The following is a 27,762-nucleotide window of genomic DNA, read 5'->3' on the forward strand; positions in this document are numbered from 1 at the left end:
TTGTAACTCTCAATTTATTTAACAAGGCACCTGTTAAATATCTTCAAGCAATTATGTTTATTGTTCGCAAATGATTAAAATTGTTTCTGTATGAACGTTATACTTCTCAATAAGGCGTTTAAAGGCTGGATTAATCATTCTAAAATGGTAATAATATGCGCGGCGATATGGATTAGTCACATTTAATAAATTGTCATTTATTTCTGTAAACAGGCAGTAGCAAACCTAATAAGTGTTTTGTCGATGACCTAAAGTTTGATAATTAAAGGTATGGTTGAACGTTTGTGAAAATAATCAGCTTAAATAACGTTACGTCCGCCATGTTGCCATATAAATTTTGATGCTTCCCGTGAAAGATAATTATAAGGCAGTCACATGACGTGATTCGTCCAATGACGTCGAGACATTCTACTCCGAGGCAAAACAAAGTTTGTCAAAAAGTAAGAGAAAATACAGTCAGTACAAAATAATGATTTTCCAAGGATATTTGAGAACATACATTTAATAACGTCTAACACCATGCTGTGGTACGATTCCAGATCTAGAGTAAACGCGACAACTCGTGCATCAATAACAACTCGGTACTAGTGAGAATTTTTTTTGGATCGGCTTCGGCCGATCATGGTTGTGTCTACATGAGAAATCGGCAAATTTAATTAATTTGCACACGCATTATGCCTTGCACTACTTTATTTACTATGCACTGAGAGCTTCATGTAAATCTTAATTACATGTAAACTACAAAAAAAATTCAAAAAAGTATCAAACAAACAAACAAATAAAAAACCAAAAAAAAAAACCAAAAAAAAAAAAACCAAACAATCACCCCCCCCCCCCACTCCCAACAAAAAAAGTTTTCTAATGTATTTGTATAAATATCTTGATACTAAAACATCTACACACTTACCGGAAGATAAAAATCATGTTTTTCTTCCATGCGTAAAATACTTAGTACTAAACGGAAAAACAACTCGCAAATAAATGTAATTAATTTTTCACATATTACTGCAGTCAGGGTTGGGGCGGGGGGTGCAATATTTCCTTTTTGAATTTATTTTCTACTTATATTTGAGGTGTAGGCAAAATTAGGCAGGTATATGATACTTATATGAAACACAACTTTTTTATATTCTAAGTCATTTCAATTATTCGAATTTTTTTCATTTACAAGAAGCAGTAACGAATATACGGGATATTTCATAGGTAGAACACTCTATCTGCAATTAATGTTTAGCATATATGTATTAAAAAATATATGCCAAGGCGATGGTAAGACATAAAGGTGTTGACCATGCACATAAAATTAAAGATATAATACATACAAATGCTTTATTTATCCCCCTGCTTATCGTTTTATTTACTACTCCAAAAGAATTCCATTACAATTATATTTTAAAGATTTTTTACAGAGCGTGTTGCATCCATTATTGTAAAATTAATACTCCTCAGACCAATCCCCAAAAGAATTCCATTAATATAATATTATTTTAGAATTTTTACAGAGCGTGTTGCATCCATTTTTGTTAGAATAAATACTCCTCAGATCAAAAAGGATATTGTTTAATTAATCTAGCTTCTTTTATCAGTTCATCTTTGATTGTGATTCCTTTTGTAGTTTTTTATGGTTTGACATCAAAATACTTCCTTGGATTCTCGGTGTATGTCTCCAACACAACAGACAGGCTACAGGGAACACTGTGTTACAAGGACGATAACTTTACAATATTCACCATACCTTCTGTCTTCACCACCACCTGCCCTGTACATGGACAGTACGTCATCTACTACAACGAGAGACTACCAGGGGTTATCTACCCTAGAGGGTACTCTACAAATGTCTTCAGTTACCTCTGTGAAGTGGAGGTGTATGGTGAGTGTTCCTCATATCTTGAATTCGACTTAATAATGCTATGAAAGTTGATTTGTTATTATAATTTGTTTACTCTGTTTTATTTATATAACATGTATACTAGATTTAACCTGTGCACTGGCTGAGTAAATGACTAAGATGAATATAATTTGAAAAAAAGGATACGATTAATGTGTTACAGAAACCATGCCCATTTGATGATCTTTATCCCCATCCCCTGATATTAGTTTCATGTAGTGTTTAAAGTCTTGTTTAAAATTATAGTAAGAGATATGTGGTATGTATACATTTATATGATATATTACAAAGTCATTTCAATTATATTAAAATATCATATCCATCCCCCCCCCCCCCCAATTTTGATACTTTGCGTGAAACGTGTACTCATTGACAACCGGGAAGTGGAGGGTAGTTTTAATTTTGATTAGTCTTGTATTATTCGCATTTAGTTTAAAATATATGTAATTATGACAATACCTTAAAGAACTGTTTGACTTTAATCCGATATATTTTTGTTAAATCAGCGATCTGCCAATAATTCTAAGAAGTATCTTTCTATTTCTTCACATGCACTTGTATTGAAATCATTAAATATTTCTGAGATATTTAAGATAAATAAGATACCTATGAAATATTACCCCAACATTATTCCGACATTTCTTTAGTTTCCCGTATCGTTGTCTTGATTTTCGGCTTGTTCTTTTTTTTACAAGCATCTTTTTATTTCTTTATTAACCGGGTATTCCAACGAAAAAATATGGTTATTGAAATGGTGAAAATGGTTGGCGGGCGGGCGGCTGACAAAAGGGTACCCTCATTGTACGGATAACTCCTCCAACAGTTTTCAAGATAGGAAGTTGTTCTTTTGCAGATCAATTGTACATATATCAGAGGTGTGCATATTGCTAGGATTTTGATTTCTGATAATTTATGAAAAACATTCTAGCTTTTGAACTTAGTAATTTTTTGGGTAAAATATTGCATATAGGGTACCCTCATTGTATGGATACGGTAGGTAGTGTTTATCAATTCAGGGTTGACATGGATAATGGATACAGTTCCCATATAAGAAAACCCGGTTTGCTGTCACATTGAAAGCTTTTCACTTGCTCATAATTATTATGATCATTCTTTATTGCGTACTGCAGCCGATCCAATTCTCCTGGTGAATGAACGATGTAAAAATACACGAAATCAATGATAAGATAAACAATGAATTTCAGTTAGAAATCATAAAATCAACTGTTTAAAGTTTTCGACACGACTTTTTATTCATTCAAATATTGATTTTCTGAACTTGATCGCATACACAGATCACGCCTACATTAACCCGTCGTCGCTTCTCATACCTAAGATAACACCATGTGTATAGTCAAGGTATGACTATTAGTTTTTTAGCTTACCTGAGCTAAAAGCTCAAGTGAGCTATTTTGATCACATTTTGTCTGTCGTCCGTCTGTCTGTCTGTAAACTTTTCACAGTTTCAACATCTTCTCAAGAACCACTGGGCCAATTTTAACCAAACTTGGCATAAAGCATCCTTAGCCTAAGGGGATTCAAAGTTGTGAAAATTATGGACACGCCTTTTTGCAAAAGGAGATAATTAGGAATTATTGCAAATTTTCTAGAAATTTTCAAAAAATCTTCTTCTCACAAACTATAAGACCAGGAAAGCTAAAACTTGTGTGGAAGCATCCTCATGAATATATAAAGTGAAACTTTAAAAATCTTCTACTCAGAAACTAATCAGCCAGGAAAGCTGAAACTTAAGTGCAAGCATCCTCAGGTAGAGTAGATTCAACGTTGTGAAAAAAATGATCCCCGGGGGTAGGGTGGGGCCCCAATCGGGGGTCGAAGTTTAACAAAGGAATATATATAGAGTAAATCATTAAAAATCTTCTTCTCCGAAACTTATCAGCCAGGAAAGCTGAAGCTGGTGTAGATGCATTCTCAAGTAGTGTTAATTCAAAGTTGTGAAAATCATGATCCCCAGGGGTAGGCTGGGGCCACAATGTGGTGTTAAAGTTTAACATAGGAACATTTAGAGTAAATCTTAAAGCTGAAACTTGAGTGCAAGCATCCTCATGTACTGTAAATTCAAAGTTGTAAACATCATGATCCCTAGGGGTAAGGTGGTCCACAATGGGGGGTCGAAGTTGAACAAAGGAATATATATAGAGTAAATCTTTAAAAATCTTCTTCTCCGAAACTAATCAGCCAGGAAAGCTGAAACTGATGTGGAAGCATCCTTATTTTGTGTAGATTCAATGTTGTGAAAATCATGATCCCTGGGTGTTGGGTGGAGCCACGTTGGGGGGAAGGGTGTGTGTTAAAGTTTTACATAGGAACATATAGAGTAAATCTTTAAAAATATTCCCCTCAAAAACTAATCAGCCAGGACATATGCAACTTATGTGGAAGCATCCTCAGGTTGTGTAGATTCCAAGTTGTGAAAATCATGACCCCCGGGGGTAGGGTGGGGCCACGATTGGGGGTCGAAGTTTAACAAAGAAAATATAGAGTAAATCTCTAAAAATCTTCTTATCAGAAACTAATCAACCACATGATTTTTTATAATTGTTAAGACTTTGGCCCCAGGACAATTCTTTGGCCTCACGAGAAGGTTCAGAGTTTGATGTAGGTTTATATCCCATATATTAACAATTGTTAATGATCTTTTTGAGAACTTCAATATTCAACATGTGATATAACTATAAAATCATCCTGTTAGAAAATGGACTAATGATTATAAACATACCCAGGGGAAAAATGGATTTTATTTATACAGGATCTACATGTATTATGGTACATTGTCCGGATAGTTTGTATTATGACTCCATTAAGCTGATTTTATCGTTCATCAGGTGAGCGAGGTGGCCCATGGGTCTCTTGTTTCCGTTAAACTATACATGTACATGTAACATATTTCTTACGATGTGTACACAATTTGATATACACAATAAGTCAATAAGTCTTAATGGAGATATCTATCAATTTGTCGGACACGTGTCCGCTCTTCATTGTATGCATGTCATTCAGCTGACGTTTTAAACGTAATGGCTAACCTTTTCTTTAAATATTTTATTTTCCCCTTTTACTCACATACTTGTTGTCAGCAGGACAGGGAGACATACCCGGTAATCATCAATGTTAAAAGTGATAAATATATAAAGAAGTTATCTAGTAACAATAAACACCTCTCTCTCTCTCTCTCTCTCTCTCTCTCTCTCTCTCTTGTATTTTATAATCCCGTATAAAAAATGTAGCAAACTATTGAACTTATCTGGTCAGCGTTAATTGCCGCTTGTATTCCAAGAAAGACAGTAGTCAAGTAGCATTATATGATATGGAAGTTGCACGCTTCTTGCACGGTGCATGTGTGTAAGTGTGCGGGTGTGCGCGCTTGCCCATGAACGCACAATGTTATAATGTAAGATATACTATGTTGTGATATTTGAATAACTCCATGTTTAAATGTTTTAACAATGCATCAGCCAAGACATAAAGGACTATGTGCGGTTTTATGCATTTTTATTCCCCAAAATCAATGCTTTAGAAAGAGCTTTAGAAAAAAGGTGAAAGATAATTAAAATCATATTGGAAATAAAGGTGTAAAAGGTTATCACCACAGTAACGTCATAATAGAAATGACGTCATGAAGATTGTATTATTTTGATAAGTTGATGTTTTGTAGCAAAATATTGGTGTTTTCCGGTGGTTTTTTTACTGGAAAACATCGAGCGCAGGCTTGCTCAAGTGCCATGTTTTAGTATAATGTGTATATCTATCTGAAGAAAAACATATCAGCCCATCATTTTAAACTGCTGGGTTCATTGCATAAACAATGGCGAGGCTACAGTTACAATGCTCGACGCCGGATATCGACTGAATAACCACTGAAATAGTTCACCGCACAAAATTGTAGTTCTTAGTTAAAATAGAACGTAGAATATATGACATTCCATTTAGTCATTTAGTCATTTTCATTTTACATCTAATATATTTAAACATCATTTTTTTTTAAAATACTTGAAGTTTGCAATGTGAAGTTGCTGAGTGGCGGAATACATTGTTAAAATGTAGAGGACTCCTCCTACCTCTATCGATTAAGAGGTCTGATTGTTCTGCTTTGAATTTGTATTTAGTTTTATGGATTTTTGAGATGGATGACGATTTCTTATTATCATTTTTTCATTACACTTGTAGCCTAGGTCATTCCATTAACTGCGGGAGTAGCTTTCAGCGCCTACATTACATTCAATCTTACTTTGGGTATTAAAAATCTGAGTCTCCCACGATTTTATCACCTTTACGATATCAATGTAAATATGTATTAACATGCTTACAAACTCGAATAACTCATTAAGAATAACTTAATATTGAAGCAGGCAGCTATTTTTGCATTTGTATCTATTTGTATGACTGTATTTTGGCTAAGAGTTATTCCCTTTTGATTATTTAATTAAAGTATTCAGTATTAACAAATTATTGTGATGAATATTTTATACAATTATAAATAGTATATGTAGATAAGGTGTTTTGTATAAGTAGTTTGAGATTTGATCGGATTAGTGTGTTTATTTGTTTAATTTCCAATTTTTAGATACTTCAAATTATTTTAGGCTGGCACATATATAGAGAGAGTGCCTCTTGCGTTAAGGAGAACGACTGTGTGGGGTAAAACTTAGACATGTACGGTCAGATTGAGTATGCGGTCATCCCTGCTCTGCATTGTTTTAGTACAAATTTGCGGTCATCTCTGCTTGCGGTGGAGGACTAGTGTGTGGTCATCCATGCTGGTGTTCTGGCCTTTCTAGCGCAAGTGTGCGGCACTCACTGCTTGCGTTGTTAGCGTTAGTGTGCGGTCATCCCTACTTGTGTTAACGTTGGTACCTGTTGAGTTGCGTAGCTGTGCGGTTGTCCCTGCCTGCGTAACGTTCAGTCACTATATATGTGCAGGCGGGGTGATTGAAGTCCTGAGTTGTAAATATTGGCCGCAATCATTCTATCTCGGGTACTGGCCCGTGGAGAACACAGGCATGATCCCCTTGCACGTTACAATGTGTCGATATATTCTGTAATAGTGGCATAACTACGCACGATTTCAGTACACATCAAATGAGTCCGGGTAGCTGTACTTTGATTTTTTTTTCTTTCCATAGGATGTCCTGGAGGATTTTACGGGGCTAACTGTTCTACTGCCTGTCCAGATACCAATTGTTACTGTCACTTAGAGACGGGCACCTGTCAGGGCTGCAAACCTGGGTATCAAGGTTACCTGTGTAAATTAGGTACATGTAATCCACATGCCATTGTAAATATCCAATTATTCCTCTCCCTTATTTACTTTTTTCGCATTACGCATAGAAACAAAATTAAGAATCATTCAAAATGATTAGATTTTTTTTTCGTTAGTGTGATTATTTCACTGCAAATGGAAACTTGTTTGCTCCCTTAACATATAATGTTAAATATTGACTCATCTTTAAAGAATTTATATATATAAATATATATATATATATATATATATATATATATATATATATATATATATATATATATATATATATATATATATATATATATATATTCTGTGATTAATCATAAAGTTATACCACTAGCAAACAATATTCAGGGGTATATATGAATCACATTGTCCGTCTATCTGTCAGCCCGTCTGTCCGTTTGTTTGTCGGTCTGTCTGTTTTTAGCAATATTGCCTGGTCCGTATCTTTGCCCTTGAGGAACAATTACATATTTTACATCTTACAATGATTTGTTATCACCAATGGGTGTGTCATGATTGTAAACCAAGGTCATTTGGGCAAGTCCAAAGTCCCTGGAATAAAAAGTGCAAAATTCGTGTCAGGATTATCTTTTTCTAATGAAGAAACATTTAAAGTTCGAACTTTACACGAATATTACTTTTCACATGAGTGTGTATCACGAGTTTGACCGAAGGTCGTTTTAAAAATTTTAATGGCACTAAATAAAAAAAAAACCCCGCAAAAATGTGCCTGGTCCATGTCGTTCATATGAAGAAAGATTGAACGTTCTTACTTGAATCAAAGATTGCTTATTACATGCAGGTATGTCATGATTTTGACTTCAAGTCATTTTTGAAGGTTCAAGGTCACTAGGAGTAAAAGTGCAAAAAATAGTGTCTGGGTAATATTTTTCTTACAGAGAAACATTGGAAGTTCTAACTTTACACAAATATTGCTTATTACCTGAAGGCATGCCATGATTCTGACCAAAGGTCTTTTGGATAAGTTCAAGGCCACTGAAAGGAAACATGCAAGTTCAAGGTCATTGTTAAAAGTGCATAATGCCTGCCTAGGCTATATCTTGAAATGGACAATGATTAAAAGATAACATACAAAGATTGTTTGCGATTAATAAAATATATCCTGACTTTAAGCTTTGGTTATTTGTTCGAATTCAAGATTAATATAAGAAAGATGGTGCGTCCGTTATTTCCCCGAGGAGAAATACTTCGTTATCATATTTTCTTACCGAGGGAAGGGAAGGGGATATCATTTGTGAGCTTGTTTTGTTACCTACTTTGGTTACATTAGTTCTGTTTATATGTAGTCTTTTTATATTCAGTCGCAACTAAAGAAGGTAACAAAAGTGCGTTACCATCGAATCTTATAATATTTCTTTATAAATTCAGAGAGTGATTTTTTTTCCCATCAATGCAATGCTGTACTTGTGCTCCAGCGACATTTATATATTCATAATTTTTTTCACACATTTTATCAGTTTATAGATATTAAGTTAAAGTTTCGACCAAAAAAAAATCTAAGAGAAAAATGTTTGCATGAGTTGTTAAATGGTTTCTTATTGAAACACAAATAGTTAATTGATTTGAAATATTTGATTGTGACAGTGGTTCGCATGATTTAGGCTGCAGTGAAAGTTGTGGACTATGGTTTAGCAATATCTCTCTTTTCTATTTCTCTTTTGTCAACTCATCTTCTACTTAATCTGCATTAAACACAATTGATACAGACTGCACATATTAAATGGTTGTTTGAAAAAAAACATTCCAGACATTTGATAAATGATGAAATTTTTAGCTTGTGACAAAGGCTGGTATGGTCGCGAATGCAGTGAGAGTTGTGGACAATGCCGTGACGTCGACAGATGCCTCAACACTAATGGAACATGCCTGACTGGATGTAGCGCTGGTTATAGGGGACACAGGTGTCGCACACGTGCGTAAATCCTAAAGCATGCATAATTAGCCCTCTCAAGAAGTTTATCTATGGATAATTCGATTTCATTGCAAGGCAATGCGACTCTATATATTTATAGGTTGACCAACTTAAAGGGTTAGATATATGCCTTATAATAATATCTTAAAATACTGTCATTGGAAAAACAGACACATATGTAGTATTATAGGCATCTTTTCAATATTAGTTTTTTAAACTGTCTCTTCTTTTTAAACGAATCATATGTCAGAATACATTATAAAATGGCCACAATACAAACACCACACACAAATAAGCACATGCAGACAAACACACTTATTTATCACAATATTTCTATCACATTTTTTTGTGATCGGCTTCGGCCGATCACAGTTGTGTCCTAATGAGGCATCCGGCAAATTTAACTATTTGCTCACGCATTGCGCCTTGCACTATTTTATTTACTATGCAATGACAACCTTTTTTAAATCTTTAATTAGAAGTAGATTACTAAAACGGTAATCTTATCCGTTTACCCTGAAAATAAAACATTTATAGAGTTACATGCATAATGGTTCAAATCACGTTTTTTTTAATATGCGAAGTAATATTAGTTGGAAGTATAATTCGCCTACTAAACGTAAAGTTCATTCATGCCTTACTATTTCGGAAATCAATAAAACGGTGCTATATATAGTTCACTGCATGCTGCGTATATTATATAAACAGAGCTGACCAATGATATTTCATGCCGATCATTCCTTTTAAAGGAATACTTGTTTTCTTTTCAGGATGTCCTAAATTGTTTTGGGGAGAGAATTGTGTTAAGAATTGTCCTGACAAATGTAACGGTTGCAACAATATAAATGGTTTATGTGATTTTGGATGTGTCCCGGGCTGGAATGGATATCTCTGCAATGAAGGTATAATCGATTTTTTTTACTTTGATTTACCTTTTTAAAATGGTAATCATATTATATGTCTGACTTTCCTATATTGATTAGTTCAGTCGTGGTCATTTCTCTGTGGTAAATTTTGCAATTGTCTATAGAATTCAATTAATAATTTCAACATAATTAAAAAAAAACCCAGAATATAAGAATTACTAATCATGTGAGCAATGTGGTCCACTGTTAAGTTTTTGTATTTACAGAAAGATTCTTTTTTTTATTTGAGATATGCGTATTCAAAGTGTATAATATTAAGTGTTTATTATTAGAGCTGCGCTCATTGGGCGCCTTTATTGACCTTTCTGTCTGTCCGTCTATTCGTTTTACCGTCTGTCTGTCCGTCCGAGGGCACTAGGTTTCTAGATCTAAAGTGATGGTCATTCTGCATGAAGAAGAATTGTCAGAACAACCCATGTCCGGATCATTTATTTTCTCCCATTGGTTCAATCTGGTTTATTATTCGCTCACAGAGTGCCTTTTGTCAAAAGAGGTGAAATGACCTTGAATTATGTTTCCTCTTTTAAGATCAAATGTAAAGGATAAAGATATTAATTCCAATTAACTTAATCTTAATAACCACAAAAGCATGTTTGTAAGTGGTAATGAACTTGACTTAAAGTTAGTGAAAGTTTGTCAAAGGTCAACAGTTTTTGTTTGTTTGTTTGTTTGGTTTTTTTTTTTGGAGGGGGGGGGGGGGGGGGTTATGTAATATATTTTAAAACATCCACCTTAACAATTTCTAAATTTAAACATTTGATTTTTCCAATAGCGTGTGGTCGAGGATATTATGGTGCCGAGTGTCAACAAGAATGTGGATACTGTCGTGACCTATCTCAGTGCTTCCACACTAACGGGTCATGTTTAACTGGATGCGACGCTGGTTATAATGGAGAACTGTGTACATCTCGTGAGTAAGAATAATCTATGCATGTGTAAAAGTGAAATATTATTATATAGATGGAAGGATTGATGATTTGATGGATAGACAGATAGATGGATGGAGAGATAGATAGATAGATAGATAGATAGATAGATAGATAGATAGATAGATAGATAGATAGATAGATAGATAGATAGATAGATAGATAGATAGATAGATATGCATTATTTAGTCAACTTATTGTCATCTTGACTAAAATGAAAGGTGTGCAAATATCTTTATTTGTTTTATTGGTTTGCCATATTTCATTTTATTGTCTGGGCTTCATTCCATGTTCCTTTCTTATCCTTAATGTATCCATTATATTCAGCTTGCCCATACGGATTCTTTGGACTGGATTGTTCTGACAGATGTAACGACACCTGTGATGGTTGTAACAGATTCAATGGTTCTTGTGATTCTGGCTGTAACCCCGGATGGCAGGGATATGACTGTCAAGATAGTAATGGATATTTTGTACTTATAAAATGTACTGACTTAATATGATATAAAACTAAATCAGAGTTATGACATATTAGAAGTATTGAATTGATAATTACATGCATTGCAGAACAATGTTGAGAGTTTAATGTAAAGTGCAAGTGAAAACTTAAGTAAAAAAAAACACCTTTTTTTCATTCAATTTCATGGTTAACACATGACCAGCCATTACTTTCAAGTAATTCAGTATGCGAAGAAGACGTTAACATCATGTTGACTATTGCTTTTACCTATGCGTTGTGCAAGTGTATTGAAAATAATTGTGCTGAGTTTCTTCAATTACAAACATGGTAATAGTTTGCATGGAAATATTTATCGTTGTATTTTTAGCCTAATTCATCAGAAAAATACTAGAATAATTACATTTAATCAAAATTGTGTTTACGCAAAGCTATATGAGGTATACTATGGAAAGGGGGTGGGTGTTAGAACAGTAATAATACAAAGAGTAAACAAAATCAGAATACCGCCACCCAGACGAATATGGCCATCCATACAATATTTTGTTTAATTAGTATCAAATACTTTGACTTTTTTTTTAACTTTTCAATAATTTTAATAACATTTACATAATCATTTACTAAATATTAAATAATAGTTTGCTACACTACAATTCGTCTTACATCAGCTTGTGAAAAAGGATCATTTGGTGATAACTGCAATGAGACATGTGGACACTGTCGTGACATAGACAAGTGTTCCAATATCAACGGGACATGTTTAACTGGATGTGCTGCAGGTTATAAAGGAGATGTATGCAAAACGCGTAAGTAAAAACGTTTAACAAGGTACACACTTACAGATACACCTGGTTTTACCATGAACAGATAACTTGTTTTTATGATAATTTATCACAATAATAAAATTAAACTTGCTGTTTGTACCCGAGTCTTATTTTCTGTAGGTTATGTGTCACACATTATCTTCTGCATTTAGCTTGTCCATATGGATTATTTGGAAACGATTGCGCAGACAAATGTAACGACTCCTGTGATGGTTGTAACAGATTCAACGGTTCATGTGATTCTGGCTGTAACCCAGGATGGCAAGGACATGACTGCGTAGATGGTATTGGATATTTTGAAAAACAACATTAACATATATCTTGACCTTGTCTGTTGTGAGGTTAAGTATAATGTACCAACAGTAAAATCAACTTGATGTATTTTCTTATTAACATTTTTTTTTCTTTCACCAGCTTGCGATAAAGGGTCATTTGGTGAAAAGTGCAATGAAACATGCGGACACTGTCGTGACATTATAAAGTGTTCCAATATCAACGGAACATGTTTAACTGGATGTGATGCTGGTTATCAGGGAGATTTATGTATAACACGTAAGTGATAACTTTTGATTTAATATGATCTAATGTTTTTTTCCACTTTTCCTAATTTGAAACTCTGTGAGACATCACATGTATCACATTTTTTTTCTCAAAATGATGCATAAAAGCACAGAGCGTTTTTAATTTCTCTTTATGAATTTAATTAAATTATATAAAGAATAAAACATTTTCTAGAAATTCCATTTGAAATCCTATTGAAAGTACTCCTGATAAATAAGTTTAATATCTTATCTTCTAAAAATAGGTCAATAACATTCTAAATGGTCTTTTATAAGAAAAACCGCAGGCGTTCCGTATATATCTTTCATATAAAAAAAAGGTCTGTAGCTTGTTTTCTTTAGGTTTCTTTGAAAGGACAGTTTAAAACAAGACTTTTCTCCTACTTTATCTAAGAATGAAGCCCGGTACATCTTGATAAATATAGGCTAGTGCTATTAAGCATCATTTAAAAATTCATATCACAAAGGACTCTATGCAATTTTATGTTTATGCATTTCTCACCCCTAAAATAAAAATATAATAAAGAGCTTTAAAAATATTGTCGAATCTATGAAATCAAATTAAAAACAAGTGTGGGAAAGATGGCGTCATAATGTTAAAATGACGCCTAAAAATGGTTGAAAAAGACATTTAGCTATATCAAATATAGTCTTTCAAAAATTTGTAGGTTCTTTCCTTTTATTTAAACAATAAAATGCTTTCTTAAGTTATTCATGCGGTATATGAAGGTAGCGATATTGCAGAAAAAAACATAACCCAATAATTTTTTTTTGGCAATGATCGCTACCTTCGTAAATCATTAAAGAAAGCAGGTTATTGTTTATATTTGCATCTTTCTTCTGACAAATGAATAAATTAATCGTAAAAAGTAAGTTAATTAATAAACTACTGTTAATATACATCACTACCTTAGCTAAAAGAAACAGCCAAATCGCCTCCTATGGATTTGGAGTCCGAAGACATGATCATTATTTTGTGCATTCGGTGATTTTCTTTAAGTCGCTGTATATTGACGGGGCGTGTTGATATCAGCCATGTCTGTTCTATAGAGCTATGCATTAACTATAATCTTCCATAAGTGAATAGGCAATAATACTCGGTAGATGTAAATATTAGATTAAATCACTATCATCCTCCCCGATAACCTTTTCAGATAGTTTAAAGTGTTGATACTTGTGCGTTTATGGAATATTTTTCCTTATTGAGCACTTTATTATTTTATATTATTTTCCACAAGTCATGTTTACTTGATACAAATAATAATCGACGAATACAAAACTGATATATAGAATGTGACAAAGGATCCTTTGGATTTGACTGCAATGAAACATGCGGACGCTGCCGTGATCTAAACCAATGCTTCTATATTAATGGAACATGCCTAACCGGATGTATTGCTGGCTTTCAAGGGGATTTGTGTAAAACACGTGAGTATTAAGAAGTTGTTTTCATTTTATTAACGAATGAATAAATCTGTATGTAAAAAGTATTTACAAGGAGTGTTGATTATATACTTTTTTCGTTAGCGTGCCAGCACGGGTTCTTTGGAGAAAACTGCTTCTATAGATGTCTCGATAACTGTGCAGGTTGTAATGATGTAACTGGTAGGTGTGAAAATGGATGTCTCGAAGGGTATTCAGGATACTTCTGCGAAAACGGTGATTTTAACTTTAACTATACATCAGAAACACATTTTTTTCACAATTAATTGTTTGCTATAAAATGACATCGGTGATTACATGTGTAACGGGATGGGAGAAATAATGACGGACCAGACCGGGTTTCGAACCCGGGCCCCCTGAATCTCTAGTCAGGTGCTCTACCAACTTAGCTATCTGGCGCCGGTATTCGAACCGGTCTGGCCGTCACATTCCTCCCCCCTTAAATGATCTTCGTCCCCGAAGATCACCCCAGGCTCTTCCCCTGGCAGGAGTTCACCTGTCAGTTCCAGGGGTCTGTCACGGCACAAAATGTAACGGGATGGGAGAAATAATGACGGACCAGACCGGGTTTCGAACCCGGGCCCCCTGAATCTCTAGTCAGGTGCTCTACCAACTGAGCTATCTGGCGCCGGTATTCGAACCGGTCTGGCTGTCACACATGTAAAACACTGATGTATTGAAAATCAGAGAAAGTAGTAAAAAAAAGGTGATTTTTTGTTATTTCCAAAAATCAAAACACTCAAAGTACCATCAACGTGCATGGAAAAAATCAATGTTATTAATCAAAATAAACAAAAATATATTGAGTTTAAATATTTTGATCGTTGCATAATGACAAAATGTGTTGCTAGGTTACCTTTTTTTAAAATATTTGCATTAGCATGCCCGTATGGATTGTTTGGACAAAATTGTACTAAAGAATGTAACGACACATGTACCGGCTGCAACAATGTGAATGGTCTGTGTGACAGAGGATGTCATCCAGGCTGGAAGGGAGACTACTGTGATATAGGTATGAAGCTCACATATCACGAGAGTTTGTTGTTAATAAAAGAATATAAATCAGGATCCTTTTGAGAGTTATCGTTTTATTGAAGAAATACATTTATTGTATTAAAATTCTTCATGTTAAGATGCTAGAGAGGTTTTTAAATCCCAACAATTGTTAATTATATTGTACATACGCAACGATATACATTGGCATTTCTGTCTAAAAACAAGCATAATAATCAAAATCATATCATTATTATAATAATAGCGAAATATCAATGTTTTTATTCAAAAAGCATGCGACGCTGGATTTTATGGTGCAAGCTGTAGTGAAACATGTGGCAGGTGCCGTGACGAAAGCCAGTGCGTTCATACCAATGGGACATGCTTAACCGGATGTGATGCTGGCTATAAAGGCGATGTGTGTAAAACACGTGAGTAGTTAAGTGCAAGTATAAACAAATACCTTTTTAAAGATATATACTTATTTTTACAACGATATACATGTAGAGATAAAATGTACATTATATGTTGCTAGACAAAAGTGTTTGTACATATTTAGGGGCTCGATTCGCTCCAAATCATCCTCGTATGATATCAAACATTAATTTACATTTGTAAATTATAAATTTATAAGATTATAAACACAGAACTTAGAAGCATTATATACTTTCAATGTAAAAAAAGTAAATAACAATAAAAATGTGACAAGGGACCTTTCGGTGTTGCCTGAAATGAAACATGTGGACACTGTCTTGACGTAAATCAGTGTAACTATAATAATGGGACATGCCTAATACAATGTACTAAAAATAATCAATCTAATTTATCACAGTTTAAATAAAAATTGTCTAAAAAATCAATTTTTACTCAGAATAACGTTTATCTTTATTTATTTGATCATTTTTTATATTCAGCTTGCGGGCGCGGATTTTATGGAGAAAACTGCATTAATGAATGTATCAAAACATGCGATGATTGCAATGATGCCAATGGTCAGTGTGATTATGGATGCCTCCCAGGATGGAAAGGATATTTCTGCCAAAAACGTAACTCTATTTTAAACTGCCAAGATATATTCATAATGTTTTTTAATAAAAATGAGTTGTAAGTTATCGAATTATATCATTGAAATTTTTTGCATGCCCAGGGGTATATTATAATTGCTTTTGTTCGGATCATATCTTCTTTCCTTTTGAAAAGGTTAGGATAAAAATTCATCCCTACACCATTCTTAAAATGCTGGTATTCAGCGTACGTAAACTACGAAGAAGGTACATTTTAAAACATGCCCTAAAATTCAAACGTTTTTAAAATCTCATAAAAATTTGTATACCATGGAATAATTAATATTTTGAGTGGCTCAATTTAAGCTCACCTGAACTGAAAGCTCAGGTGAGCTATTCTTATCACATTTTGCCTGTCGTCCGTCTGTCTGTCCGTCTGTAAACTTTTCACATTTTCAACATCTTCTAAAGAACTAATGGGCCTTTTTCAACCAAACTTGGCACAAAACATTCATAGCCTAAAGGAATTAAAAGTTGTTAAAATTAAGGACCAAGCCCTCTTACAAGGGGAGATAATTAGGAATTAATGAAATTTTCGAGAAATTTTCAAAAATGTTCTTCTCAAGAAATATTTGGTAAGGAAAGATGAAAATTGTGTGGAGGCATCCTCAGGTAGTGTAACTTCAAAGTTGTGAAAATCATGACTCTCGAGGGTGGCATGGGGCTACAATTGGGGTAGGTCGAATTTTTTCATAGGAATATATAGAGTAAATCTTTAAAAATCTTCTTCTAAGAAAGCATTTGTCAAGGAAAGCCGAAACTTTTGTGGAAGCATCCCGCGGTAGTGAAGATTTAAGTTGTGAAAATAATGACCCCCAGGAGTAGGGTTTGGCCACAATGGGAGGTCGAATTTGTACATAAGAATATATAGAGTAAATCTTTAAACATCTTCTTCTCAAGAATATTTGGCAAGAAAAGCTCAAACCTTTGTGGAAGCATCCTCAGGTAGTGTAGATTCAATGTTGTGAAAGTGATGACCCTCGGGGGGAAGCGTGGGGATAAAATGGAGGGTCGATTTTTAACATATGAATATATAGAGTAAATCTTTAAAAATATTCTTCTCAAGAACTATTTGGCCAGAAAAGCCGAAACTTCTCTAGAAGCACCCTAAGGCAGTGTAGATTAAAGGTTGTGGAAATCTTGACTCCTAAGAGTAGGGTTGGGCTACAATGGGGGTGGGTCGAATTTTTACATGAGAATATATAGAGTAAATCTTTAAAAATCTTCTTCTACGAAAGCATTTGTCCAGGAAAGCTGAAACATTTGTGGAAGCATCCAGATTTAGTGAGGATTCAAGTTGTGAAAATAATGACCCCATAGAGTAGGATTGGGCCACAATGGGAGGTCGACTTTTTACATAGGAATATGTAGAGTAAATCTTTAAAAATCTTCTTCTCAAGAACCATTCGGCCAGAAAAGCTAAAACTTAAGTGGAAGCATCCTCAGGTAGTGTAGATTCAAAGTTGTAAAAAAAAAATGATTCCTGGGGTGAAATAAGGCCCCAATAGGGGTGGAATTTTAACATAAGAATATTAGGAGTAAATCTTTAAAAATTTTCTTTTCAGAAACTAATCAGCCAGGTGATTATTTAACATTGTTTAGATTTTGGCTTCTGGATGATTCCTGGATGATTGGATCTCACAAAGGGTTTCGAGTTTGATGTAGGTTTCTATCCCATATATAAGCAATTGTTTAGGATTTTTTAGAGCTGCTATGGACAACATGTGATATTACTTTAAAATCATCCTGTTAGAAAAGGGACTTATAATTATAAACCTAAGAATATCCAGTGGAAAAAAATATATTTGATTAAAATATTCTTGTTTCATATTATTCCCCATATTTAGCATTTGACTCAGTCGAACAAAAACTTAACCAATAGAGCCCATCGAGTAAAAAAATATTACAGCATTGTCCAGCTCATATACTTTATATTGACTTAGGATGAATTTAATAATCACCCAAAGAATGCCATTTGGTAGAAGATGTAAAACATTGACGCTTATATCTTTCTCACTGTGTTCAAGTCTGACAGTAACCTTACCAATAATGAACCCACGGAGAGAGGTTGTGCAGTAATCATAAACCATTTTGCGTTAATCTGTCTGTGAAAAAATAGACATCATACGATTTTTTTTAAACATTCATCAGAAAACGTAAAATTATCCATTAAAAACTGAAATGTTACAATACATGGGTTTTAACATAATTTTAATTCTCATTTGCTAAAACGTTGACCTCTGGACGATTTTTGGGTCCCACCAGGGGCTCAAAGAGTTTGATGTAGGTTAATATATATAGGCACAGTTGTTTAAGATTTTCTTGAGGCCTACAATGGTCAGTTTGTGATGTTACTATAAAATCACTCTGTTGCAAAAGGGTTTCAAGTTTTTAATAAGATAATTTTAAAAAAAATGAAATTAATATCTTTTCATCCATGACCTATTTTACTACATTTTCCATATATGTTATAAAAGAGAATTTTGATTATATTTTACGGCTATTGTTGTTCAAGTGAGCGATGTGGCCCATGGGCCTCTTTTAAAATAAGCCGTCTAGAGCTACATTTAATCAATTCTTATTTGCTTTAAGTTGAACCTTTCAAAATAGTCACCATTTTCTTTTCCCTCCTTAGTTCATAAAGCTCTTCTGATTTCAAGATTATGCAGATGCTTACCGTAACAATAGCATTCAGTTGATTAAGACTTCACCATATTTAAATTTTGGTTTTGCTCTTTAGCGGTGAAATGTCGTATTTTTTTACAACTATGATAATTGCGCTTTTCATGCAATGATTAGAATTCAAATCATAAGGAACCTTGGGTCAGTTCATAATCAGTAAACATTGATTAAAAGGCCGTTTGTAGCTTTGCTAGCAAGAAAAAAACATATGTGTTTTCTTTTTGACATGAGTAGTGACATGGGTTCAAACTTTAGATGAAGATCACACCGTAAAATAGCAAACATTGGTTAGAATTTAAAGTGGAATTCTTAAACATGTATTCCTTAAAAGTCTATCTGTTTTTTGTTTTTCTGGTAGCTTGTCCATATGGATTCTTTGGCCAAGATTGCAATGAAAAATGTAAAAACAAATGTACGGGCTGCAACAATGTGAATGGTGAGTGCGACAGAGGATGTCATCCAGGCTGGAAGGGAGACAACTGTGATATAGGTAGGCTAGCTCGCATGGCATGTGTCTTTGTTGTTAATATAAACATTTTGAACGTTCCATTGCTAAAATAGGTTTATTGTATCATAAGTGATATACTAATGTTTAAAAATGTTATGATGCTAGAACGGCTAGAACCAGAGAAAAAAAAGTAAATAATTGTAATAATATATTGAAGGTAATGAATTGTGATGTATTTTATAATAAGTTTTATGTAAATATTACCGTATCTCATCACTCTATTTTGGTTTGAAATCATTTGAATGTTTTGGTATTCTCCATTATACAGATCAACAGTTAAATATTTAAAGCAAATGTTTTAATTTAAAAGCTTGCGACAGTGGATCGTATGGTGCAAACTGCAGCAATACATGTGGACAATGTCGTGATAAAAGTAAATGCGTTCATACAAATGGGACATGCTTAACTGGGTGTGATGCTGGTTATGTAGGCGAGACGTGCAAAAGAAGTACGTACATCTGTGTGAAAATAAGAAAAAAATATATAAATACATGTAGATAGACACTTAGATAGCTACCAGATAAACAGATAGATAGATATGTTGATGGATAGATATGATTGTTATTTAACTAATAATTTTTTTTAAGATTCGTGCTAAGTTATGAAGGCGAGATGTGCAAAGAACGCACGTACATCTGTGTGAAAATTATATATATATATATATATATATATATATATATATATATATATATATATATATATATATATAGACACTTAGATAGTTAACAGATAGATAGATATGTAGATAGATAGATATGATTGTTATTGAAATAATAATTTTTTTTCAGGTTTGTGCTTTGAAGGGTGTCCCTCTGGACTGTCGGGAAGATTCTGCAATGAAAGTAATGTAGATTTTGTAGGGATAATTCTGATTATTAATTGTGTGAATTGGGTTACGATAAATTTCCTTTGGTATAATATGACTGAATTGTCTAACCGCTGACTACCAATTATTGAAATAGCATTGTTCAAAAAAGGCGAGATATGCAAAAAAGGGGCGTACATCTGTGTGAAAATAAGAAAAAATATATCAATAGATAGACACTTAGATAGTTAACAGATAGACAGATATATATGTAGATAGATAGATATAATTGTTAATAAAATAATATTTTTTTTCAGTTTCCTGCTATGATGGATGTCCCTCTGGACTGTCCGGGAGATTCTGCAATGAAAGTAATGTAGATTTTGTTTGGATAACTCTAATAATTAATTGTGTAAATTGGGTTACGATAAATTACCTTTGGTATAATATGACTGAATTGTCTTACCGCTGTCTTCCAATTATTGAAATAGCATTGTTCAAAAAAGGCCACCGAGTTACGAACTTGGTAACTCACGTGATCAAGTTATGTTACAATTTCACATTTTTCAAAAATATTTTGTAATTGTAAAAATTGAGACTAAAATACCGACCTTTTTCGCGTCTGGTAGAGTAAGACAATAACTTTAAAAGAAAAAAACCAATTTGTACATTATCAATACAGTCAAAACTGCCGTAGCGGTCACCCCTATTAAGCAGTTACCTTTCGTATGCGGTCATTTTATTTCCTCCCGATGAAAAATCCTATATAATTGCCCTCTAAAGAGCGGTCACCTGTCTAACTCGGTCAGCGGTCATCGTATTTTGATCCTAAACTGTACAGTCGACATGCATTAGGCGGCCATTTTGGCCGGTCACATGATTTACACCCGTGGATTTTAAACATGGCTTCCGAATGTCGGGTATAAATGTAAACAATAAATTGAGGCGAGAGAATCCAAATTAATCGATGTATTTATAATACATAATTGGTAGATCAGATATGAATGGGAATCAAGTGAATTGTTTAAACAAGTATTTAAACAATATGGTTGTTTTATAAACATGAATGAGATACAGGTGTCAAAAATGTCCGCGGCGAGGCAAGAGAAAATTGCTTGATTTTATGATATGATTTTGAGTTCAGATACGGTCGGTTAAAATCGTAATTGTTGATTTGTATTAAAGGTGTTTGTTTTCTATACATACGGTACTCATGAAAATAGTGTTAGTGTTATAATTGTGAAAATGTCGGCGACAAGGTTTTACCACGTAATGACTTTTTTGAATAATTTAAAGAAATATAAAAATTGCATGCACATGCAATGCATTGTAATGTATTTCTACTTATTTGTAAATATAATAGATACTATAAAAACATCAAATCAAATACTTTATCTATCATTTTGATACATTATGCTAAATATCAAGTATATAATTGAAAAAAAACCTGAATAATTGTTCTAAAAATGGATTTGATGTTGGCAAATTCACAAGTCTCTATTCAAAGGTCACCTCTGTTAAGAGGTCACTTTGGGTGCCTCCCGCAGGTGACGGCTTAATACAAGTTTGACTGTATTTCTAATTTATGATATTATTATTGATTTTCTTCCCGAACAGCTGTCCTTGTTATCTTACAGATATACCGTACCTAATACTAAAACATGTCATTTTTTTCTAATCGGGACAATAATATTACAGATGTTATAATATATGGTAAATGTATGTAACAACATGGTAAGAAGGGTTCACTTGTTGATACTTATACTCCCTAGACAGTATATTTTTACATGCACGCTAGAAGCATGTTCAATATTTTTGCATACACATTACAAATTTGAAAACAATCATATCAAGGACAACAATCGTGGAAATTTTCATTACCGCACAAACGCGACAATCAAATGCATATGAACAATTTGAAATCGTCTATAAAGAAAAATGCCAGTCTATAACAGTGTATCAGGTTGTATCCGGCTGTTGTTGAATTGATATCGGTGAGTATGGTATTCGTGAGTAAAGCCACCTGACTTGTTAATACATTGAATTATGCTCAACAAAAAAACAAAACAAGTCAACAGCCATACAGTCATAGACATCTTGTCCTTGAAAAACATATCTATTTTATATATCACTATTTCACAGTGATTTTTAAGTTAGAATAAACATCAAGCCTATTATAACAAAGGAGCAACAAAATAGTGTTGCGATAATTTATCGAATAAGCATGATCGTTTTCTTTACGTACTATGCGCGTTTCTTTGAGATATATCACGTGTATTTTTGGAACGTATGTTTGGACATATCTGGTAAGTATTGGACAGATAACATGGCAATAATTTCTCATGTCGTAAGTATTGATATTTTGTGAACAGAAATCAAACATTCTATATTTCTAGAGTTTTGCTTAACGCATTGTAAAAATATGACATTATAACATTGATAATGCTCTATAAGGTTTGAAATAGGAATTGTTGCTTTTATCTTCAATATTTTGCTTCAAGTTGATTGTAACCTGGTTTCTTTTTTGATAATTTTTTTGATAAATTATTCAAATCATCATGCTTTAACCTAGTTATATAGTGTAATGATTATTGATTCACATTACATTGCCTAAATTTACATATTATCCAGATGTTTCTTTTTCATTGTATGATAATGATTTATGATTGTTTATTTTTTTCCGAAACATTTAATACTGTTTTTAAACTTACCAACAAGTATATGTTGATCAGATAAATTCAAATCTTGTTGAACAGCCTTTATTTAGCATTAAGGTACATCACTAACGTTGAACTGGTTTTATTGGTGTTTTTTGTTGTTGTTTTTTTAAATTATCTACAAAATAAGAAGAAAAAGAGAAATGAAAGAAACATCCTAAATAACGTCATCTGCCTTATAAGGAAAAAATCAAACGCAAAATTGGATATCCAATACAGCTGCAATTCCTTCAGTATTCACAGCAGCCACAATTCTTTGTGCGGGTGAGTTAAGGCAACGTACAAATGTAAACAAAATACATATACACATAATAATACAAAAAACGATTATTTGAAATAAAATGTGTTAGTTTTAGGATAAATCAAATTGCATTTTAGGTTAAGAATTTGTTTACAAACATACGACTTTTGCATGAATGAATTTTCGTTTAGATACGTCAGCTAGTTACGTCACAATAACAAGGTATTCAATGAATTTAAAACCTGTTAAGAAATATAGGTATGATGCAAAGACATGCGATAACAAATTACAAACAAATTCGATTGAAGGTAATACAACAGGGTAGTGTAAATGATAAAATTACTGCACAAATATTAAACCAACGCCTATTTAATTAAAAATTCGACAAAAGTATACTTATCTGTTTGTATTTTCCCCGCATTGTTTACAAGAATTAACCAATAAAATGTTACATATGCAATAGCTAAAATTAGTCTCGTTTGTTATCAATTTTTATTATTTTACAATTCTTTTAATTAAAATAGAGTTTACCCTTCCTCCAAAGCTTTTTCTGGCGTCAAAATGATTATTCGCACTTAGATGAATCATCTTATCCGTGCATAAGAGTAAATCAATAGAATACATCAGTAGTTTTAAACATCTTATTTTGTATTTTAAATAGCTCATTTGTATGCCATTCCAGTGTGCAGCTTTACTCGTGTTCATCGCAGCAACCTTTTCTTGGACATTCATCGCAGCAACCTTTCCTTGGACATTCATCGTAGCAGCATTAACAGAATCACCAATACCATGGACATTCACTACAGCAGCAATTTGTTGGACATTCGTAACAGCAATTAAAATTAAATCGTACGATGACACGAGTAATCCGTTTATTTAATTTGTTTATATCACACTTAAATGCACATAGGCGTTTTGTCTACAAAATTACTAATGTTTAATTATAATGTCAAAAATATTCTTGAAGACCTCCTGAAAATCATGATGAAGAGACTGGTCCCCATCAAAACAGATGGATCTCTTGGAATACTCAAACTTCTTTCAATATATGGGAACAGTCTGCAATATTCCGAATAAATCATGACAATCATCAGGTAGAAACTAGCTAAGGAGTCTGAGAACCAGTTTACGTTGGAATGACAAGCTCCCGTCATAATTATATTTTTTTTTCCGAATTATTGTTTGTATCGGTATAATAAAACAGTTTAACCATATACCACTAATAGAGTCAACAAGGCTCCATCAATAGTGTACTATAACTCTGTACTAACGTGAAATGTTTTAAATAATTATAATTGTTTGGTCTTTCAGAGACAACATCATCACACGAAGGTTTCGGGCAAAATAACCCACAAGTCATTGTACAGCAGAAAAAAAAACAACTGTAGTAAGTATTGTAATAAATGACAGGTTATGAATTATTTCTTGTTTTCAGACAAACTGTAAGACACGTGTGCTAAAAAGGAATGCTAACTTAAACATTATACAACTGATAATAAGATTAGAGAAACCTAATTACGATTTTTCAGTGGCATATAATTTGTAGAAGCATTTGTTATACCGGACAGAAACAAGCTGTTAGGGGGGAGGTGTTTTGACGATACCTGTTTTAGAGTAAAACGTGATCCTTAATCACCCTGCAATTTATAGTGTAAATGTAGGTATTGCTTTGTATTAACTTTGTATCATTTATATAGAATAAATCTATCTAAAATTTTTAATACTCATTCTGAACGTGAGATAACGTGTTATATAAGAGGCATACACTGTACACGCATGGTTTTTAATGTTCACGTATGTCATGTAATAAAACATACAGAACCATCTTTGTTAAAAAAATCGATATTGGATAAGACTTTATTTATATATTTATTTTGATGAATCTTAACGGTCTTTCTTAAGGAAAGGTGTGTTTTTAGCTGTTTTCGGGTTACATTAAAAACACATTTAAGCCAATTTTTATAAAATATATGGAATGTTTTCTCCATATATTTTTCGTAAATTCAAATTGATATTTTAAATATTTACTAATTCGTAAGTTTTCCATTGTGTTACAGGCCATTCAGCCTAATGGAGTCAGTTAACAATAGACAAACTTGGGTACTGTTTTAAAAAACTAGTCGTACATGTGTGGTAAGTTAGTTCACTGGATTAAACATTATTTTGATAAAAGTGAATATTGAAAATAAAATATGTAAATAGAAAATCGTATTTATTTGCAATGTGTAATTAAGGTGTTTTTTTTCTTTTCAGGCGAAGAGCGTGCAAATTGTACTCTGTTTTTATATGGCCATACGAAAGACATTATAAATCATAAAGATATCCAAAAATAGATAAAAGGTAATATTTATGTCTATTTGTTTATGATTAAAACTCTACTGTACAATGTACTTTTCTTTTGTCTATATAGCTATACTTAAGACTCTATAACACAAGAGACGCAGAAATATATAAAGGTATAATTTATGTTTTTGTGTTTATAAATTAAACTCTTTTAATTTTATTTTAAAATTTTATCACATGATTGCAGCGTATATCGGTTTACTTGACCCTTTATGATTTTTTTTTTAGGTTAACGTATTGTGACAGTCAGAAACAAGCAAATATGGGAAACGTTTATGGACTTTGATACCTACCTTTGAATATATATTGTCGTGAATACCATAAACCACTGACAATTAGAATCAAGCTAGTATGCGATACTAGCATGAGCTTTGATCGACCGACTTATATTTCGTTGTGGATATTAAATTAAAAGCTGATATGCTATACGTTAAAAGACTTTTACACTTCAATTACACATGAAGCGCCATTCACGTTTGTCGTTATGAACAGAATCACGTTGGATAATTTTCTTTTTTCCCAACAATGCAATATTACATTAACTAGAATGTTTATTTATTTAAAATATGTTTTTATCAGATAATAGTTGATTGCAATTTTAAACATTCTTTATTTGTATTTATCACTAAATGTCATACAGAATATCTAGAGTTTTTTAATATTAAAACCATATTATTATAAATGAATCAAAACGTTTAGTATTTTTGAAGCAAACAAAAAAAAAACCAACCATTTTTATATTGATGTGTACATAAAACTGTTCAGTATATATGAATTAATTTCACTTCAGTTCTGGTACATAGTGATACTAAACATTCGAATGTCACAGTGTGCTGTTAATCTGAATTTCTCAACAACAACAAAAGAAAAAAAAACAATTTGAATAGGTGTCTCATTTTTCAAATGGTAATTCAGTATTATATTCTTTTGCTCATTTTAATGTTTGAATATGACATAAACATATGATACAAACTCCGAAAAGAAGAGTAACAATTTGGTGATTCCTTTGAGTTAGATTTTTTTTTTTGTGTTTTTTTTTTTTGCTTTAAAGATGAGATGCAAGAATAAATGACAAAAGATAACCTTATTTCTAGTTTCGATTTCTAAAATGTTTGAACTACACAATGTTTATCCTGTTCTGTATATACGAATTTTAATCTCGTTTGTTTATTATTTTTTTTTACCTGAATACTCAATATCAAAGGGTTTTAATAGTATGAACTTAAATTACGCCTTTAATTTTGTTTTTACTGTCTTAAGAAAATAAATTTCTTTCGAAAATGAAATGTTCAACAACATTTTTTTCTTTTTTTTTCTTTTTGGTGTGGATGATATGGAAAGGGGAGATAAAAAATGAACCAAATAGAAAAAGGAAATTTTAAAATAATTTACATGATACTAACCCATCATCGGTACATTAAAAATAATGAGTGAATGAATATGAAATATCTTCATTGGTGGACTTGAAATGGTTTAATGTGTTCTTTTCATTCGTATGAGGAACATGGCCCTACGGCGGTAATAACTTATATGTTTGGTGTTTGTCTGATTAACATATGAGGGTATGTGAGACAAAAGAAATATTTTGTTATCATGTTTAATAAGGAAGTTCAAGGTAAACTAATTCGGTTCTACTATTACCTGTACAGGTTGTCAATGCAGTGTTAGTTATACAACCAAAAAGATATTAAGTTACCTCTCACCGAATCCAGAATTGCATGCATAGATTTGTTTCTTTAAACAAAATATCCCCCCCCCCCCAAAAAAAAAAAAAAATTGGTGTGGAGGTACATGTACATTAAGACATGTGATCTATTGTTAATTTTAGTTATATTTCATATATGAACAAAGCTATTAACGTTTTTAGCACAGATTACATACCCTTAATCTGACGTAGTGGGTGCCAAAAAATATGAAATGCAATAAATCTGATTATACGGTAGGTGACACACATGATTAGTCGCCGAATATCAGTAAAGTCGTTCAAAATCGGACCGATCGCGAATAACACGTAGTAACACATCGGAATTTTTTTGACACCGACAGAGAAGAGACACTTGATTGCGATTATTGTCTGAAAAATGTGTTAGAGGGTTTGCAGCACTGAGAATAAAAATCGAATTTTGAAGTTATTCGATGTATGAAGTGTAACTTACAATGTAATACATATACAGATGATATTA

At 32.8% G+C, this 27,762-nt stretch overlaps 1 protein-coding gene across 1 annotated transcript in view; it reads left to right on the plus strand.

Annotated features, from left to right (window-relative positions):
* Window positions 1-26,777, plus strand: part of LOC128173107 (multiple epidermal growth factor-like domains protein 11) — a 65,775-nt gene extending 38,998 nt beyond the window's left edge. Inside the window, exons 12-35 of the mRNA XM_052838830.1 lie at window positions 1,616-1,870; window positions 7,033-7,161; window positions 8,953-9,090; window positions 9,861-9,992; window positions 10,789-10,926; window positions 11,270-11,401; window positions 12,068-12,205; window positions 12,376-12,507; window positions 12,638-12,775; window positions 14,074-14,211; window positions 14,311-14,442; window positions 15,107-15,238; window positions 15,513-15,650; window positions 16,134-16,265; window positions 19,324-19,455; window positions 19,784-19,921; window positions 20,262-20,315; window positions 20,596-23,259; window positions 23,919-24,085; window positions 24,204-24,330; window positions 24,548-24,623; window positions 25,294-25,369; window positions 25,490-25,576; window positions 25,808-26,777. Of these exons, the coding sequence (XP_052694790.1) occupies window positions 1,616-1,870; window positions 7,033-7,161; window positions 8,953-9,090; window positions 9,861-9,992; window positions 10,789-10,926; window positions 11,270-11,401; window positions 12,068-12,205; window positions 12,376-12,507; window positions 12,638-12,775; window positions 14,074-14,211; window positions 14,311-14,442; window positions 15,107-15,238; window positions 15,513-15,650; window positions 16,134-16,265; window positions 19,324-19,455; window positions 19,784-19,921; window positions 20,262-20,315; window positions 20,596-20,861 (2,594 nt within the window). The 3' untranslated portion in view covers window positions 20,862-23,259; window positions 23,919-24,085; window positions 24,204-24,330; ... (2 more) ...; window positions 25,490-25,576; window positions 25,808-26,777. The remainder of the gene's footprint in view (window positions 1-1,615; window positions 1,871-7,032; window positions 7,162-8,952; window positions 9,091-9,860; window positions 9,993-10,788; window positions 10,927-11,269; window positions 11,402-12,067; window positions 12,206-12,375; window positions 12,508-12,637; window positions 12,776-14,073; window positions 14,212-14,310; window positions 14,443-15,106; window positions 15,239-15,512; window positions 15,651-16,133; window positions 16,266-19,323; window positions 19,456-19,783; window positions 19,922-20,261; window positions 20,316-20,595; window positions 23,260-23,918; window positions 24,086-24,203; window positions 24,331-24,547; window positions 24,624-25,293; window positions 25,370-25,489; window positions 25,577-25,807) is intronic.
* Window positions 26,778-27,762: the final 985 nt, after the last annotated feature.

The sequence above is a fragment of the Crassostrea angulata genome, chromosome 2 (assembly GCF_025612915.1).
Source record: "Crassostrea angulata isolate pt1a10 chromosome 2, ASM2561291v2, whole genome shotgun sequence".
Taxonomy (NCBI): Eukaryota; Metazoa; Mollusca; class Bivalvia; order Ostreida; family Ostreidae; genus Magallana; species Magallana angulata.